Genomic DNA, 20,218 nt, shown 5'->3' with positions numbered 1-20,218 from the left:
CAGATGGCTGAAGGTTTTTGTTTCTTGTCCACCGGCTCGGGCACTTTGAGTGAAAGAGCTTTGTTCGTTCTCCCCAGTCCGCTGGAGAGAGGAATTAGAATTAATTGGACCAGCTTCTGTTAAAGCTAAAAATAAAGTAGCCCTCAGTAGGTGACCGTGCAGTCTGGGCGATGCCGCCACGGTGCACTAACCCCCCCACCCATCTGCACAGCCAGCCTCCACTTGGCTGTAGCGCATTGTATTTTGGCAGCCTCCCCATTGGACTCATCCGTCAGAGTGTGCGATGGGCCACTTGAAAGTGGCGTGTTCCATCGATTGGTTCCAGATTATTCCATTTAACACTGTCTCCAAAATAAGACATTGTCACGGCGGATGCACTATTGATTTCCCTTAACTGGGAGTTATTCCATTGAAAAGACTCAGATTAAAATAGGTCCAAAAATGGGGGAAAATAGGCGCCAGGCTTCTGCTGCCACGTCATTCGCTGATGAACGTTTGCCTCTCGGGAAATTCTAACCATTGCTTCTAAACTCTGCTCTAGCCTTTTATTGAAAATACAAAGTTAGGAATCCATGTGAACTGGGTCCTAGTGATAGGAATATTCAAGGTACAAAGTTTTCAAGATGCAAACATTTCTGGCTTTTTTTGATTTGCTTTAATTGTATTTCCTTCATTTATCGAGCTTGAAAAATTGTTGCGGAGCGGACATCACCTGCGTTTCTGCAGACATTACTAGGCAGAAAAAAAAACACCCAAACAGAGCATTAATGTTGGAGGGATTAAATTCATCTGCCTTTCACCATGAACCACAACAACATGGTTACAATAGGATGGCGAGAACTGTGTGAATAAAGCAGAGGACAATATATTTTATTTGCAGTCATTTTAATGTAATCTTAATTTTAGCACTGCTTTGAGTTAATAAAAGATAATACAGTAAAAGTCCTGCAGTAGATTGGTGTCCCATCCACACTGTAACCTGCCTCACACCATGTTTAGAGGATAGACTCTGGAACACAGACAGCATTAGGTGACCGGTTTATGAAAATCAAAAAAGAAATAAAATATATAGCATTGATTCTGTTATTGATACGAATGATCTTTTAAATATATTTAAATGTTTTGAATGTGGTGCAGTGGCGCAGTGGGTTGGACCACAGTCCTGCTGTCAGGTGGGTCTGGGGTTCAAGTCCCGCTTGGGGTGCCTTGTGATGGACTGGCGTCCCGTCCTGGGTGTGTCCCCTCCCCCTCCGGCCTTACGCCCCTGTGTTCCCGGGTAGGCTCCGGTTCCCCGTGACCCTGTATGGGACAAGCGGTTCTGAAAATGTGTGTGTGTGTGTGTGTGTGTGTTTTGAATGTACGATTTTAAATTTATTGTTATCTGAGGTTGCATTTTTGTTTAACTCAAACCCAAACTTTGAATAAATGGAGGGACATCTGTATTGTTAAGCTTTTACTGATTGTGACATAATGTTGCATTTACTTCTGCTCACAGTTGTGTTCATGAGTTGAGTTGAGGCCCCGCCGTACACGATTTTTCCATGTGTGCTGAATTGTGAACCTGGTAGCTTTAGTTTGGTGACCCAAACGCCAAATATGACAGAGTCTACAAAGGTCTGTAGTACAATGTAAGGTGACACACAGCACGATTTTGATTATGGAATATGAGATTCTCTTCCCACATGTCTGATGCAGAGCTGAGATCCAGCTCTCTGTATCTGCCTCCTACACTCTGCAGGACGGTCAGTCCAGGACAGTGCGGCAGTTCCAGTTCACGGACTGGCCAGAGCAAGGCGTGCCAAAGTCTGGGGAGGGCTTCATCGACTTCATCGGCCAGGTGCACAAAACCAAGGAGCAGTTTGGACAGGACGGCCCCATCTCGGTGCACTGCAGGTGAGCCTGGGGGCTACCTCCTCAGAGCGCAACAGGAGGCAAGAGAATTCATTCAGTGACATATAGTGCCCCCTTGTAGTTACTTTGAAGATGGCAGAATTGTAAATTGTAAGAAACAGCAAAGGAAGTTTTGAAACACTGCAGAGCAATAATTCAACATTTTTTAATTAATTGCACCGAAGTGAATTATTTCTTTGATATCAAGGGAATGCAAAGAAAGGGTAAGGTTAACGTGGTACAGTTTCTACTAGAGATGGAAATCCTGCACCAACATAAGTAATGTAGTTAATGTGTCTTTATGTTTTATTATATTTACATTTATTCATTTGGCAGACGTTTCTCTCCAAAGCGATGTACAAAAGTATTCAGAAATATATTTCTCCAGCTGAGGAGCAGTTGCGGAGCTTTAGATACAGACACACAATTGTAAAAGCACATTTAGCCTGTTTGATATTACCCTTTTTTACAGGTAAACTTTACAACAAGTAGCTGCGTATCGAATTAAGTCTGCTTGAAAATATAAAGGTGATTGTGAAACATAATGTAATGTGAGTTTTGGAGAAGGAGATCAGGAGAGATCTCTGATAAGGGTTTCTTTCACATCACACACACATCGTCCGAACCGCTTGTCCCACACGGGGTCGCAGGGACCCGGAGCCTAACCTGGCAAAACAGGGCGCAAGGCTGGAGGTGGAGGGGATACACCCAGGATGGGACGCCAGTCCATCGCAAGGCACCCTAAGCGGGACTTGAACCCCAGACCCAAAGGAGAGCAGGACCCGGTCCAACCCACTGCGCCACTGCGCCATCGCACCCCCCTTCTGAAAAGGGTCTGAAAGAGATATGTTTTTGGACCCAACTTGAATACTGAAAGGGATTCAGCAATTCTAAAGGAGAGCTCGTGCCACCACATCAGAGCCCTTATTACTCCCAGTACATATACAAACAATATGTACAGTGCTGCTTGAAAGTATGTGAACCCCTAGTGACCCTTAGTTTTACCATGAACCTTTCTCATGTGACATAATAGATGTGTAATGACCAGTTTCTTGTGTTGCTTTAGAGAAAATCGTGTTTAGTAGAAACACAGAGGTAGTGGAGGTGCAAAAATAAGTGAACCCCAAGTTGCACTGGTTAAACCACATAGGTAAGTAGAGTCAGGTGTGTAAATCATACTCATTTATTCATTTCAAGAATTAACTTTTAGTTTTTTATATATTTTTTGTACAAAAATAATTACCATCCCTATGTGGTTCATATATTTTCAAGCAGCAATGTATATTGTTACTATTATTGTTATTGTTATTGTTATTAGTATTACTGTATTGGTACAGCAAATGAAGTATGTTAACAACCCTTGTGTTTTTTTAAATCTGCTTTCCTTATTTGTTTCTCGTGTTTTTACTTCTTTTTATATGGTCAATGAAAACAGAAGCTGTATAATGACATGCTGGAGCTTTCTGGATAATCATATAACCATGCTTTTGTGCCAACCAGGCAGCTTTCAAGAATGCTGCAGTGGCAGCTCATGGTCACCGCCCCATGGGTTTTTATCTCTGCACTCGCGAACATCATACATGACTATGCATGGTTCACAGTCTGATTCATGGTGATGGTTTAGGGATTTGCATGACACATAATAAAGACTCCTCATGGCAGAGTCTCCCACTGTTTCAGTGCATTAATAGTTTCAACAGACATCGCATATGTTGCACTATTTCATCTTTTCAGCTGCAGCTGCCAACGGCTCATCTCTTTCATAATGAATAAAATGCAGCTGTCTTTTTTCTTTATGTAGAAGGCCTTTGAGCAAGCATGGTGTCTACCTCCTGTTGTCTATAGAGTTCTTTTGTCATTTTTCCCTTCAAAATGTTTTCTTTCTAGATGAACTTTTGTTTTCCTGCTTCATTTAGAAAGCCGACCAGTCTTATTACCTGCTTGAGAATTCCTGAACTTCTGAAAGGATAAAGGAGGAGGTGCATATAAAGCCGTTCATTTAATGAATCTCTAAGCTCTCCTGTACCTGCCTTTAATGGAGCGGAGATCATTTAATCTCTCGTGCTCTCGCTGATGCCTTTCTTGGGGATGTGTTTGGGATTTAATGAGCCTCGCACGCGTGTTTCTCTCCTGACTCCTGGCTTGTCCGCTGTGCCACGCTGCAGTGCCGTGGTGCAGCCCCCTCCTCCCAGCTCCTACCGTAATGTCACAGTGTGTTTAGTGCGCCCCGCGGGGAAACGAGCTCTTTCGATGAGAGCTTTAATAAAACTGAATTATCCTCCATCTGCAAGGAATTGGAGGAGCCAGTGAAACTGGTGACAAAAGTCATAGCACAAGAGCTACTCAGACTGTTATTCTGACATTATCGGTATACTGGGAAGACAGTATGAGCCCTTTTCCACTCTGTCTCTTCTGGAGACAAGTTTAAGTTCTCCCATCACCCTGCGCATTGTCAGATGTGTGATTTCTATCTGCCTATCTGTCTTCCTCTGTCTCCCCAGTCATCCACCGAACTCCTATCTAATAGAGCCACACGGCTTTGTTATTAATTGCCTGATTACTTCCAGTGAATGGGAATGTAAATCCCTTCTTTTACTGTCGCTGCATGGCTGTCAGATTTGAAAGTCTATCTATTTAAAATGCTTAGATGTGAGCCACATGGCAGACTGTGACTGGCTTCCAGGAAGGCCTTTTGTTGTTTTTTTTTATCCTCCCATTGCTGTTGGACGGGGAGCTCATTTGATAGGAGACAGACAGGTCATCGAACCTGTGTTCGCCATCTGTCCGTACCATACAGATCCATGCAGTAACACCGTACTTTGTTTGCCTGTCTCTCATGGAGCTTTTAATTGTTCCTCATACCTAAAACTGCAGGCTTTTTCAGTTTATAAATGCTAGATGAGCTCATTTGTGTAAAGTTTTCCAGTTTCTGTTCTTTTAACCTTTATGGGTGATACATGATGTTTGTATGCTTACACTTTGCCTTTAGCTTTTGTTACTTTTGCTTTTTCTAGTTGCAGAAGACAAGGTAAAAAAAAGCTAATCTGTTCTCTAAACAGTAATATTGGTGTAGTCAAATACTTTCACAGGAAGGCTGCTTAAAGAAGCAGCCTGCTAGTATTTCAGAATCTGACTTTTCCTATTTGTGGAGCTGTCGGGAACCGATTTGTAAAGTATAATCATGCATGTAGCAAACTTGTGTGTGCCTGTAATGTAAAATTGCAGACAGAGCTAGGTTGTTTCCGGGAAAAAATGGCCATTAACTTATATACAGCCTTCCCTCGCCTTACGGATGTTCATTCATTCATGAAAAGCCCTTTTTAGAGCGAATCTCATAAATCAAACATGTAATTATCATTACTTTCAATGATTAAAAATTTTATACTTTTAAGCTTTCCTGCTCCACAAACTTGACATCCATTTATGCTAAAATACCATCAAGTGCCATTAAAATGAACACAATTACTTCAGCAGTAAGCATTTGTTAATACAGTATATCACAACATTTTCCTTCATTACTTTATAATACTCTGTGGCTGTCTACCTGCACTCATTAAACTGTTCTGGCTGTTACACAACATACACTTAAAAAACCAAGCATACAAACAACATACTTAATATTTATGTTCTGATTCAACTTTCAATCCAAAAAAAAAATTAAACAGAACAGTAAAGACAAAAGAAATAAATAAAACAATGTAAATGAACAAGTTGATTTTGGACAGTCCACATGTGGGCCATGGTTACCGAGATTAGAACAATGGTATTTAAATGTTTATATACCTGTTTTAAAAAAAAAAAAAAAAATTGTACGAAGGTGATCAGGATTCGTCTATCCTGAGTTTTGTGCACCTACTCGAGTGATCGGTGCATAAAGTGGAAAGAAACAAATTAGGCTTACTTAAGAATTACATGTTTGCAACTATGTCTCTCTTTCTGCTAATGTAATGCACAAATTGTATTTTTCTGAGATGTCCGTTGCTTTGGAGAAAAGCGTCTGCTAAATGAATAAATGTAAATGTAAATGACATAAGCAAACAAAGATGAATGGAGATGGAGATTTTAAAGCCAAACTATAGCTGCGAAGAACACCCCATTGTGACTCTGATCTCGTGCTGCCCAGCAGATGGGATATGCGCAAAAGAAGAGTTTGGTCCATGTATATTTGAAAAAATGCCAAGTATGAGTATTAAATGAAACTCCTCATGAAAACAAATTCTCCTAACCTGACTGGCTGCAACTTAGTGTATGACCCTAAAAATAAAATGAATGGTAAATGAATGAAAGGTAAACAACCTTTACACTAAAAGACTTAAAAATGAGGCTTTTAAATGTGTGACCAAGGTTGGTGGCCACAGAGAGACAGGACACTCCACCTCTTGGCATATTCATCAACAAGATCAACACCAAGTGCAACAGGTTTTTCAACTGTGTTTCTCCGTTATGTTCCAGCGCTGGTGTTGGACGGACCGGAGTCTTCATTACCCTTAGCATCGTGCTAGAGAGGATGCGCTATGAAGGTGTGGTGGACATCTTCCAGACCGTCAAGATGCTGCGGACACAGCGGCCAGCGATGGTTCAGACAGAGGTGGGACCTAAACCACTCTTACCTCTTTAGGATTCTGTTGGGCATGAATGGTTATTGCTGCTGTAGTCTAAAACAGAGCAGTTTACACCTGCTGTCACACACCAAATATTTAACCATTCACAGACAATCTGCTAACTTGGGGTGACTTATAAAGACATTGTTTATTATATGTTATTTCTTCCAATCTGCTGTGTGGAGAGTAAATGCTGGTGGTGACTCTTATTTTTCCCCTTTCAGGATGAATACCAGTTTTGCTACCAAGCTGCTTTGGAATATCTAGGAAGCTTTGATCACTATGCAACATAAAAAAGCCATTTCTACCACCCCTCTTCTGCCATCCCCTTCTAAAGTCTTCTGAGCCATAGAAACTTGCTTGAAATTTTAAAAAACCAACACAAAAACAACCCCGATCTAAGGAAAATCACTAGAAAAAGCAATCAAGAGTGCGTTGCATTCCGACCAACAGCAGGACGATTGTAGTGAGGGGAAAGTGTTTGAAAAGTATCCGTCAATATTACCACATACACCCTCACTCAGGAATTACCTGAAAATCAAACCAAACAGTGGCTCAAGCCCTGGGGTGGGAACGATCAAAGTATCAGACTGCTGTCTTTACCTCAAGTGTTACGATGCAGAGGGAGTAAATATACATATTTTGTGGATTTCTGTTTCAGATGTAACTTAAAAATATTACAGAGCAAATGTTAAATATAGCAAGAATAACCAGGCAAAGCTGACTTAAATAGGGGGGATTAATTATTGTGTTTGCGAAAAAGGAAGAGAAAAGATAAGGTTTGACTTTATCTCAGATGAAAGGTAAATACCAGCTTTAGGGTAACAGATGTTGAAACAGGGGTCGGGGTAGATTTTACTACTTCTCATGGAAATCAGCCGGGAAGGTAGCCAACAAAGAAGGTGGCACGATCCCAAGATGAATGTCCTCGGAACAAAAAGCCGACTGCTGAAAGATAAACCACTTGAGAGAGGAGCAAGGGGGATCCAGACCTGAGGGAATAGTTAAAGAAACGGGTAAAAACAGAAGTGACATCTGATGGCCCCCTCCAGTTAACCTCTGCCTCCCAGCAGATTCAAACTTTCTGTAACTATAAGTGAAAAAAAAAGGACTACTCCATAGTTTTTGGCAGCACTTGTAACTCCATCCTGCAGAACTGAGAACACCAACCAAAGTTTTGGACTGCCAGCAAAACTAGCACCTCTTTAACAAATAACCGTTGTGTCAAAGCCAAATTTTTTTGTTTTTGTTTTTTTTTTTTTATTAAAGCTAGTAGTCGTCAGTGCCAGGTCCATGTGTGGCTGAGCATTTGAGTTGTGTGGACAGTTTGGATACTGTCAAGCAGACCAACCTGACAGTTTTCGACATACAATCACACTGTCTCACTCGTACCCGAATTTGCAGAAGTGGCCCAGGTCTTGATCTGCTCTTGAAGGACCTGACAATTCACAGATATATTTTTTGTTCTTTTTTTTCCATTGTGGTTGCCAGTATGTGTATTATTTTGGTTGTGTACAGCGGAAGGGCCCGATTTGTTTGAGTTTTGAAAAACTGAAGAGAAAGAAGAAAAGGACAGGATTTAAAAAATCATCTGTGGTTGGCATGGAGGGAGAATTGTTTCACGCAAAGACTTGCACCCCCACTTCGGTAGCTGCATTCTACAGTGGTCTGCAGCCATTCCAAACATTTGTATCATTGACATCTTTAACTTTTGTTTCTTTCTTGTATAGAGGTGTCTATACTAAACATGCTGCTTGTTTTCAGCCTGCTGTACTGCGGCGATGCGCCAGTACAGAGCTGACGGCAAAATGTGAAGATGCTCCACAGAGCGGTCACCGGCACCCACCCATCTTCTGCTTGGAGTGTGGCCCCCGAGTAATAAGCTGACAAGCAAACCCAGAGCAGGGCTACATGACTCCCTACTGCCAGAGCAGCATGAAGCTCACTCTTAGCCTGAATTTCTTTCAATCCTCCAGGCATAGTTTTTACTCAGCTGTGGAAGAAATGGTTGGAGGCAGGGTGGATTTTTCAGACTGCTTGGGTGTCCCAGAGTCCAATTTGTGGTACTTTTATCTGCCTGGAGAAGTTTCGCAGTATGGCACCATTAGGTCTTCAACCAACTAGCATTCCGAAAAGCAGTATAGGAACAGGGAGTGTCCTTTGAGAGTGACCGTCGCGGCAAGCGGAATGAGTGTTTTTGCTCTCCAGTCAAAGAGACACAGTCGCCAGGAATCACTGCACTCCATTCCTTTTGTTTGCGTCATCTGAGCTGCCGTTTTTAATTGGGTTGCCATCAAGAAAAAATCACCAGTACCCTTCCCTGAGTCCTTCATCGAAAACGTGCTGCTGCCTGTTGTCTGAGAAATAGCTCCTACAACCCCCTTAAACTTCCTTGTAGAAATCCATATTTCAGCACAACGCATAGCCAGGGGTACTCGTATACAGTGAATTCTGCAAGGAGTTTTTTGAGAGGTGTGTTCATCAACAGTCTCATGAAGGGTGCTGTGAGTAGTCTTTCTTATTTCCAAACAAGCCTTATTGTTATTGTAACATTATGAACCATTAATATTGTATTATTATTATTGTTTTAATTTACCAACTTGGCTTTTATTAATTTTTTAACAGCTCTATTGTTCGCATTTTTAAGATTAGATGAAAAAAATAACAAAATGCTTAACTGTTCATATTATGTTAAAAGACATTCTATTTTTTCACTCTAGAAATGTTAGGTATAATGTGTGCTGTGTATATGTGTTTCCATGTGTATGTAATATGTATATACATTATACAGTAAATATACATATATATGCATACACATGCACACATTTACATGCACCCATGCATATATTTAAAAAGATATAAATATATATAAATATATTATCATTCAGATGGTTAATGTGTTTGCTTTTGTCTTTTTTCCTTTTATTATTTGGTCCCACACATATTGAATTCCTTGTATGCAAAATGGTTTTGAATTTGCATTTTTGTTTTTTGATCATAAATTTGGGAAATATTATACAATTTTCTGACAAAATGCCATTACTGCAACCCACTGTAATTCCTATTGTATGGTCATGTTATGCCAGCAGTAGAAAGGGAGTTCTCATAATAATTACTGATAGTGGCAATAGTATTAGAAAAGTACGTACTATTTTTAAAGCAGTAGATTCATTGATCTACTAACCAATTATATGAAGGTTAATTTGATTATAACAAATGAATTAATGATGTGCTTCATCAAACTCTCCTGCACATCAAAAAGATGTACAGGGGTAAGTTTTTGTCTGCTTTTTCCCTGATATTGTTTTTATTTTTTGCGAGGTTTTGAAAATAGCTATTTGAGTTGTACTAACAAAGATTAATTATCTATTTGTTAAATATCAGTAATAGTCCAAATATAAAGCCTGTAAATAAATATATGTATTTATATCATTTTACCCATTTCCCTTTCTTTAAACAAAAGAGAACTTTAAAAAAAAAAAAAAATTAACTGCTAACCTTTTGGTGTTTTTCAAAGACCCTTTATCCATAGTTGCTCTCAGCTGCATTCTGGTCCCTTGGTTATGTTCTCTCCTAGAACTTGTTTTTGGGCTTGGTTTTATAGTATGCCCTGTACTCCATAGTGGATGTCAGAGGACCTTTGGCCTCCTGTCTCCATGTGGCTGTATGCTCTGTGGCACACGGAGATGTACAATGAGGGCGACAGACCGGCATGTGTGCACCTCCTCTTCTTGTTTTAATCTCACTTTTACCCCTCTGACCTTTGCACCAGAGGTACAAAACAGTCACCGGTGACCACAGTCAGTCAAAGTGAGAGTAAATAATAATGTGTCTTTCAATATCCTTCAGAAATGGTGATCCGTAAACTTAGAAGGGCTCCGGAGCCCAGTGCCTACAAAGCAGCAAGGTGGACTTTCCTTTTCCTGGGAGAAGGTAGGAGGGGACAGTGCCACATTGCTGGTGATGTGGATATGTTTGAGGGATGTAAAGCAGGGCTCGGAATGCTCTCGTTTCCCCACTGCCCTGCCAAACTCTCTCCGTCATATGATTTTCATTTTCTTTGTTTTGTTGAACTGTTACAAGGATCCATAATTAATATACCATATTGCTTTTTATGTTAGGGGATGCAGTATGAAGTGGACATAAATGGGACTGGTAAAAAAAATCTGTTCTTATAGACCTGTACAGGATCCACACACGCAGCGGGATTTTGACATGTGCCTCATGAAAGGTATCTGGAAGTGAATATGCACCCCATAACTGGACTTATGGGTTGTCTAAAGGACTTGAACCAGCACCGTGACTGCTGGAGTCTCCGCAAACTTGTTCAGTGTGTTATTCTGTGACTCTGTGTGAAAGTTGCCAGCCTTGGGACTGAATTTACAGCAGCCAAACTAATGGAACATTTGTTTGATGGGGGGAAAAATGTTAAAAACATATAATGAAAAATTAATAAACATCAAGACGGGTGGGAAAATAAACTCATACACATGCGCGCGCACACACACACACACACACACACGCACAGAAATGTTTTTCTTTGTACGACAGCCAAGTGCTATCGCTTTCAAACTGTTACTTCTAACTGAAACAATAATTGGTTTAAAACCACTGTGTATGTAGATATGTTGACTTTGTATTAAAGAAAAGGTTGTCTGAAAACATTCGCTGTCAAGTCATTGGATTTTATTTTCTTGGCCTTTTACACCTGATATTATGATGATGTGTCGATTTATTGTGTGCCTTCAGTGTTCGACTCTGCATAATTCTATTCAAAAGTTCAAGATACATTTACCATTAATTATATTTATTTTTCAACTTTTCTGTTATTTATGTGGACACAACAGCATCATTTAATAGCTCTGAAATGTCCATCCATCCATCCATTTTCTTGCCCGCTTGTCCTTTAGGGTCGTGGTGGCAATGGGGAGAGCTGAGAAGCCCAGACATCCCAGTCCCTTGCAACTTCCTCCAGCTCACCCCGGGGGATCCCCAACCGCTCCCAGGCCAACTGGGAGATATAATCTCTCCAGCGGGTCCTGGCCCAACCTCAGAGCCTCGTCTCAGTTGGCCCTGCCTGGTATACTTCCAAAGGGAGGTGCCCAGGAGGCATCCTTACCAGATGCCCGAACCACCTCAACTGGCTTCTCTCAATGAGGAGGAGTAGTGACTCTGCTCTGAGTTCCTCCTGGATGCCCAAACTCCTCATCCTGTCACAGAGAGTGAGTTCTACCACCCTGCAGAGAAAACTCATTTCAGCCACTTGTATTCGCGATCTTATTATTTCGATCATTACCCAGAGTTCATACCATAGGTGAGGGTAGGGACGTAGACCAACCGGTAAATAGAGAGCTTTGCCTTATGGCTCAGATCCCTCTTCACCACTATAGTCCGGTACAGCGACCACATTACTGCTGCAGCTGCTCCCAGCCTGCAGCCGGTCTCACGCTCCCTTCTCCCCTTAAGACCCCAAGATACTTAAACTCCTCCACCTGAAGCTCTGAAATGTATATGTACCAATTAGAATAATGTAGAAACAACAGGTCCTGGAACACTTTCTTGAACAGCGCACTGCCTTCATCAGCTTCATCTAGGAGGTGAGTTCTCACATTAAAGCTTGAAAATCATAATTATAATTGTGTCAATTTTCATTCATTTTTACTGAGCTCATTATTGTTTATAAATCTTAAAAATGTTCCTGAATTTTCAGCTTTGGCCATTCTATGTCATTATGTATATTGGTTGTAAATTCCTAGCGGAACTGATAGCATCCATTTCACGTACAGCATCATCTGACAGCACATAAAATATCTTACTAGAAAGATACTGAGATCTTAAATTGCAGAGAGATGGGTACTTACTGTAAAATGTGTCTGTTAACATTCATATAATGGTAAAGAGTCCAAGAAGTACCTAACTTCATCTTTGTTTTCATTTTCTCTGGATTAGCGTCTAAAGCAATGTAAATCATCTTGCGCAAATCAAAAGCAAATTGAGTTTAAACGTTTTCCGTTCGTCAAGCTTATTTGCAGTAATCCAATTTTAATGTTACCTTCCCTCCTAATCTTGCCTTAAAGCCCATTCGACTTAGCAGACATTCTGCACATGGTGGTAAAATTTGTGTTCTTTTCCTTGATGTTGCACTCTGAATGATAATTAAACCTTCACAAACATATCCTTATAGGAACTGTTTATTGATCCATCCATTATCAATAGCTGCCGCCAATGCGGGGTCATGGTGATCTGGAGCCTCTCCACAGACATGGGACATGAGGCAGAACACACCTTAGATAGGATTCCAGTCCATCACAGAGTCACACACTCATAAACTGGCAATTTAGAGCCACTAGTTCACATGAAACACAAGTCTTTGGACTTTGAGAGGAAACCAAAGCACATGGAGAAAACCTCAAACATACAAACTCCATGTAGACTGAGCAGGTTCAAACTCACTTCCTAACTTACAGTCCAGTTCTCTGATTCACCAGCCCCAACTCCCCCCCACTATCATGCCACCAAGAGCTGTTTTAAACAATATTCAAAACTGCATTTAAGCAGAATTGTAAGTTTTCAATGATGGATTTTGCAGACAAATTTTCCCAGTTGCATGAATATGGTGTTTTTTCAGTTTTAGGAAAACAAATGATACATTCAACAGACCTACATTTTCAATTACATGAAAATTTGAATTCCAGATAAGGACGGTTATCAGGATATTGATTTGAGGTATTACCTAAAACTCACATTTATTACTAATAAAGGTCAGAACAATAAAGATGACTTTCCTTGCTTATTGTTTATCTGGGCTGCAAATGGAAAGACTATGAAATCTGTGCCTAACACACAGACAGTATATAACAATGATTTTTTGTATAATTGTATAGATGTATTTTCTTTAAACTGTATTTTAATATGTTATGTGATTGGAATTATTATTACACAGTTTAAAGAAGAGCATGCATCTTATGTCAATGAAAATAGTAATATTAATATTAGCAATAGTACTCAGTTTTACATTTACATTAGATTTGTTCATTTATCAGACGCTTTTCTCCAAAGCAACGTACATCTCAGAGAAAATACAGTTTGTGCATTACATTAGGAGAAATATAAACTTAGCTGCAGACCTGTGATAATTAAGTGCAGTTAGTTTATTTCTTTCCACCATATGAACCAATGTTCATCACACGAGAAACTTCATCAGAATATCCACGATAGCTGATCACCTTCCCAGTAATTTTTCTTTGGAGATGCATATAAACATTTGCGTTATATTACAGGAGTAGCTGCGTAAAGGTTTATCCGGGCATGATCTTAAATTAATAATGTATGGGCACTACACCTTACATGAACTTAAGAGATGATGGGTGAAGTAAGTCTGCAAAAGGTGAGTTTTAACACCCTTTTTAAATCTGGACAGAGAATCGACAGTTCTGAGTAAAAGGGGGAGGTCATTCCACCACAACGGAACCAGAACCGAGAACTTTCGTGATTTATTTTTCATGCGTGGGACCACCAGGCAGGCAGATGGAGAAGAGTGTAGCAGTCTGGTTGGGGTGTAATGGATGATCAAGTCTAGTAGATAGCTGGGAGCAGTTCTATTGATGCATTTGTAGGCAATAACCAGAGTCCTAAATTTGATCCAGGCAGCTATAAGAAGCCAGTGCAGAGAAACGAGTAGAGGAGATACATGGCAACGCTTCGGCAAGTCAAACACAACTCGTGCAGCACCATTCTGTAGAGGTTTGATGTTAGTAGTGGGAAGGCCACACAAGAGAGAGTTGCAGTAGTCCAGAGGAGAGGTCACCACGGCCTGGACAAGTAGTTGGGCAAAGTCTGTTGTGAGATAAGGATGGATCCTGCAGATGTTATGCAGGATATATCTGCAGGACCAAGTTGTGGCTTCGATGTGCTGAGAGAAAGAAAGACTTGAGTCAATCATCACTCCCGGATTCTTAACCAAAGAGGTAGGCAAAATGAGTGAGTTGTCCAGTTTGATCGGGAGATTGTGACAAGAAGACAGGCCAGCTGGGAGGTGTAGGATCTCTGTTTTGGGACTGAGTTGTAGGTGTTGATCAGACATCCATGCAGAGATGTTTGACAGGCAGGGAGAGATGCATACAGAAATGTCTGATCCTCCAGGTGGAAATGAGAGGAACAGCTGGGTATCATCAGTGTAGCAGTTATAGTTTTGGTTATCCACAAATACTGGGGGATAAGAATTAATACTAGTTGAGTATTGTAGGTTACAGAAACCCACCCCAATATTAATTGGTGTGGCCACCAACACTGCCCAACATCTTCATGGAGGTTTTACATTGTAAATGGCCAGAAGGTGGACAGGAGGTACACTGAGTTGTAACACCCTTTTTAAATCTGTGTGCATTACATTCCCTTTTTATGATGGCCATTGAGCTGTCCTTGGACTGAGCTCTGCAGAACATGTATGGTCCAGCTGGGTTGAAAAGACAACTAGGAATCTGGAGAAAATGGATAATTAATCTTCCTGAACAAAAACTTCATAATACTACATTGTACTACTACATTTACATTTATTTATGTTGCTGACACTTTTCTCCAGAACAACTTACAATGTTAAGGTACTAATAGTTATTCCATCCATCACCAACAACCGCTCGTCCCAAGCAGGGTCGCAGTGAGCCGGAGCCTTAGCCGGCAACACAGGGCGCAAGGCCGAAGGGGACACACCCAGGACGGGACACACAAGGCACTCCAAGCAGGACTTGAACCCCAGACCCAACACACAGCAGGCCCCAGCCAAACCCGCTGCACCAATAGTTATTTGTCTGGGTTATTTCAAATGAAAGTACTCAAGCCTGCAGCTGCTGGGTCCTAAGGCAGTTGTGCTAACCATTACATTACCAGTTGCCCTTAATCGGAATAAACTTACAGAATTGATTACTTACCATCGATTTCAATATTCATTCTCTGGTTTCAAAAATAGGCAGTTGCTCTATTTCTATATTTAGTTATTTTACGTGTATCCCACTGTTTCTTCCCTACCCTTTATGTCCAACCTGCCATGTCAGCCTTTTTATCTCAGATGTCCTTGCACTCAAATCCCTTTAAAGAAATTTTCAAGAATGTTGTTTGTTTGACATGGAGCCTTTGAAGTAAATTCAAGTCTTTTCTCTCCAAAGACACAGCTGATATCTCTGAATTATAAAAATGCATGTTTGTAGGGTACATTTCTCCTTACCAATAGCTTTTCATTTCTCCTCTGTCCTATAATTTTCCATTCCTCACCTTTTCAGAATTATGTCTGGGTTTTTTAAGTCCTTTTCCTGCATAACTGTTTTGTGTTGTATGAAAATTTAAGGAGTTTGTCAAGCATGCCTGAATGTATATTATTTGTGCAGATTAAAATGACAAGTAGGCCTGAATTCATAATTCTATTAAATATAAATCACTGTAATAGCAAAATATTAAGAATTTTACATTATCATATATAGTACTGCATTTTTCTGCTTTCTCTATATTTTTGTTTTTTTTGTCTGTAAGTGTAACTGTCGAGTACTGCAGAGCGGAACCATGCATAAATATTTCACACTGTCTGTAGAACATGGTTTTCCACCTTTATTGTCACCCTTAGGGCACTGCTAAATGAAATGGCTGCAGTTTAATTTTTATTCCTATATTTTAATTTTTTCCACCAGTCTGTTTAGAGCAATGTAATTTTACCATTTTTGCAAATACTTTCAGTTGCCTTTTTCAACAATATTCATTTAATAATATGCTTCCATTGTACTGACATTTATTTTAACAACATGTATAGCAGCAAAGTCTTTCTTGAACAATTAAATATGGCTGATAAAAAATTAATTTATTTTACGCTATTATTCAGAGGTCCGAATACATTGCGTTATATCAGACATAGCTGAAACACACCGAATCATGTGATGTTCATCTCTTTTTTTCTCCTGCGCCAGTACTTTTGGTTCATGTGGACACTTTCATGTGGCTGTGCTGCTCTCTTGTGGTTTTCAAGCAATCTTTTTTCAGGAGATATTCTTAAATTGTTTCTTCAGTCCCCCTTTTTAATCAGTTATGAGAAATTGTACACATCTGAACCATGAAATTACAAATTTTGTCACAGGGTGGTTATGTACAAGTGCTCAAGGCTGCGCACAGTTTTACAGCTTCTCAGCCCTGTTTATTACACACTGGGAAAGAATGTAGATAATTTTACACACAGACAGTGACAATGCAACACTGTTACTCAGGGTAATCTGTGTAAATCTCCAGCAACATGTCACTTTTGGTGTTACGGTTGGGTTAGTGTTGAGGTGTTGGTGAAATTTGTCAGTGTCACAGAAATTCTGGTGAAATTTGTCAGGTCAAACTATGGTGATATCCTGCTTGGACTACTGCAACTCTTACCTATCTCACCTTCAGGCCTCTGCCACCAAACCTCTCCACCTGATACTGAACACTGCCACACAAGTTATTTTCAACCTGCCAAAGCGTTCCCATTTATCCTCCTCCTCATATCTCTGTACTGACTTCCTATAGGTGCCCGGATCAAATTCAGACTCTGGGTACGACTTACAAAACCATCAATAAAACTCCCCAATATCTGCAAAACCTGATCACTCGTTACACCCCAACCAGACAGCTATGCTTCTCCACCTCGTTCCATATGGTGGTCCCACGTACAAAATATCCAAATTCAGAAGTACAAAGGTTTTCGGTTCTGTGGTGGAATGACCTCACCCTCTCACACAGAACTTCTGAATTTCTCCCTACATTTAACAAGGGTCTCAAAGGTTAGTGAAACACCAAGTGAAATTCAACATAGTAAAATGGTCATGAAATTGACCAATGGCAGTAAAATTTATCAGTGTTAAGGAAAGATTAAAATTTGCTAATGACTGTAAAATGTATTTATGGTAGCAAAAAGGACACTTAATGTTGGTGAAAGTCATCAGTGCTAGCAAAATATTTAGAAAATTCACAATGGTTTGAAAGGTGTCAGTTAAGTAGCATTGTGGTTAGCGCTGCTGCCTTTGGCCGTAAAGGCTGCATGTTTAAAACCCACCTGCAGTTGTACAGGTATTACCCTTGAGCAAGATACTTACTTTGAATTGCTCTAGTAAAACCCAGCCATATAAATAGGTAAAGCCTTGTAAGTTGCTTTGGTGAAAAGCATCAGCTGAATGAATAAATGTAAATAGCATAAGCTCTTTCACAGAAAAGCTAAGCGAATAAATGTGTTTCCATTTAAATAAGAATCAAAAAGGAATAGAAACTTGAATTTTTGACCATTTCTTCGGCTGCAGCTGTGTGTGGCACTGAAGTATGGCTTGATTTCTGTTTTTTACGAAATTAACATTAATGCTTATTAACTGTCACGCAGAACCAAGGATGTGGGGACGGCTGGATCCAAATTCAGGATCGTTTGTCAGGAATCAAGGGGTCAGGCAAGTTCTCATTGTTGAGGACAGGCTAAGAGTTGGCGATCAGCGGTCAGAGTGGGAGTGAAGATCCGTGGACATAGTCAGGAGACGAGGCAAATGGTCAGAAGCCAGAGAATATGAACTAGGAACAAAGAAGAATGGGACATAGACACAACAGGGATGGTTGTCTCAAAGATTATGCACATGCAAAAGGGCTCAGGAGGGTCTTTTAAAGGTGTGTGCTCTGATCACTGTCAGGTGCTTGATCGGCATCGGGTTCTGTCAATTGTGGTGCAGGCGTGGACATGACAGTACCCCCTCCCTACGGGCAGCTCTAGCTGCCCTGCGACACCTGGAAGAAGGGCAGCCTCTGGGACGGGGTGCTGGCTTATCTGGATGGTCCCAATGGAAGTCAACAATGAGGGACGGATCAAGGATATCGTGAGCCACCACCCAGATGCGTTCTTCTGGGCCATACTCCCCACAGTCCACACTCCCCACAGTCCACAAGGTAGTACAGACCCCCCACGTCAGCATTTGGAGTCCAGGAAGGTGCGGACAGTGTAGGCTGCTTCCCCATCTACTTCCACCAGAGGGGGCGTTGGGTCTCCCTGGGTGGCTTGGAGCAGGGAGGTACTGTAGGGCCTGAGAAAGGAGACATGAAAAGTGAGGCAGATGCACAAATGAGGAGGCAACTGTAACAGGTAGGTGACTGGGGTAATTTGTCAAAAGATCTTGTAGGGACCTATGAACTGGGGGCTAAGTTTCTTGGAGGGCAGCTTAAGGCGGATGTCCCTGGTGGACAGCCACACCCACTGCCCAGGCTGGATAAGCAAGGTGCGGCAGTGTCGGTCGGCCCGCTTATATCGGTGAATGTTTTGGTGAAGATGTGGCGGACTGCCCGCCAAGCCACCTTGCTGTTCTGGATCCAGGAGTTCACAGCAGGGACCTCAGAGGAACCGGGGTGCCAAGGGAACAGGGGAGGCTGATACCCAAGGATGCACTGGAAAGGGGACTGGCCTGTGGAGGAGTGTGACACAGAGTTATGGGCATATTCGGCCCAGGCAGAAAACATGACCACTGGTCCTGGTCTTGTTCGCAGTAGCTTCTGAGGAAGCGGCTGAGGTCTTGGTTTAGTCGTTCTACTTGTCTGTTAGCCTGAGGATGGTATCCAGAGGTAAGGCTAATGGAAATTCCAAATCTCTGCCAGAACGCTCTCCATACCCTGGATATAAACTGAGGACCTCCGTTGAAGATGATGTCCTCTGATAACCTGGAGATCCGGAACACATTCTGTAAGAGAAGTTTGGCCATGGCCAGGGCAGTGGGGAGTCGGGGCAAAAGAAGCAGACGACAGGACTTGGAAAACCTGTCCAACACCAGTAAGATCACCATGTTACCATTGGAGGGAGGTAAGTCTGTTAGGAAGTCCACTGCTACATGTGACCAAGGCCTGGATGGAACCAGAAGGGGCTCCAACAGACCTAAAAGTTTCTGGTTCGGGGTCTTAGCCTAAGCACATACCTTGCACACCTCCACAAACTCCTGTACATCCACCCTAAGGGAGGGCTACCAGTACTTTTTGAGCAGGGCCAGAATCCATTGACACCCTGGGTGGCCAGCGGCTGGGGCATCGTGCACCCAGTGGAGTAGCTGTGGTTGCATCCTAGCAGGGACATACTAGTTGCCTTTGGGGGTGTTGGCTGGATCGGGTTCCTCTGTTTGGGTCCTCTGGAGGTCCTGCATGAATTGCCAACGGACAGGAGCCATGAAGCAGGGGCTGAGCAAGATGGTCTCGGGTGAGTAGCCCCCTCCAACTAATGCTTCCACTCCTCTAAAGCCAGTTTGATCATTAACAATTCCCTGTTACCAATGTTGTAATTGCACTTGGTAGGCAACAGCTTACATGACACACGGGTGGAGCTTGGCTGGGGTTCCCTGTCTCTGACAGAACTGCCCCAACATCCAGTTGAGGCATCCACCTTAACAAAAGGTAGCGATGGATCAAGGTGCTTAAGGATTGGGGCGGTTGTAAAATGCAGCTTGAGATCCTGGAATGCCTCAAGGGCTTTTGGCTGCCAGATGAGCGGGGACCTTCACCCTTGAGGAAAGAGCAGCAAGGCTACTGAAACCACAAATAAACCAGCGGTAAAAGTTTGCAAACCCCAAAAACCATTGCAGAGCCTTCACGGAAGTCAGATGGGGCCAATCAAGCACTGCCTGGACCTTAGCCGGGTCCATTGCCACCTGATTTGGGCCAAGGATGAAACCCAGGAAAGACATGGTCCTGGTAAAACAGGCATTTTTCAC

The 20,218-nt window shown here is 41.7% G+C and overlaps 1 protein-coding gene across 11 annotated transcripts in view; it reads left to right on the top strand.

Moving 5' to 3' along the window:
* LOC108939821 (receptor-type tyrosine-protein phosphatase S-like) overlaps positions 1–9,197 on the top strand; it is a 176,046-nt gene extending 166,849 nt beyond the window's left edge. For all 11 annotated transcript variants that reach the window (XM_029249710.1, XM_029249706.1, XM_029249708.1 and 8 more), the window contains 3 exons: positions 1,739–1,893; positions 6,343–6,478; positions 6,716–9,197. In XM_029249710.1, the coding sequence (XP_029105543.1) occupies positions 1,739–1,893; positions 6,343–6,478; positions 6,716–6,784 (360 nt within the window). In that variant the 3' untranslated portion in view covers positions 6,785–9,197. The remainder of the gene's footprint in view (positions 1–1,738; positions 1,894–6,342; positions 6,479–6,715) is intronic.
* Positions 9,198–20,218: the final 11,021 nt, after the last annotated feature.

This window comes from Scleropages formosus, chromosome 2 (genome assembly GCF_900964775.1).
Source record: "Scleropages formosus chromosome 2, fSclFor1.1, whole genome shotgun sequence".
NCBI lineage: Eukaryota > Metazoa > Chordata > Actinopteri > Osteoglossiformes > Osteoglossidae > Scleropages > Scleropages formosus.
The sequence above is the reverse complement of the archived record's forward strand: the minus strand, read 5'-3'. Positions and strand labels throughout refer to the sequence as shown.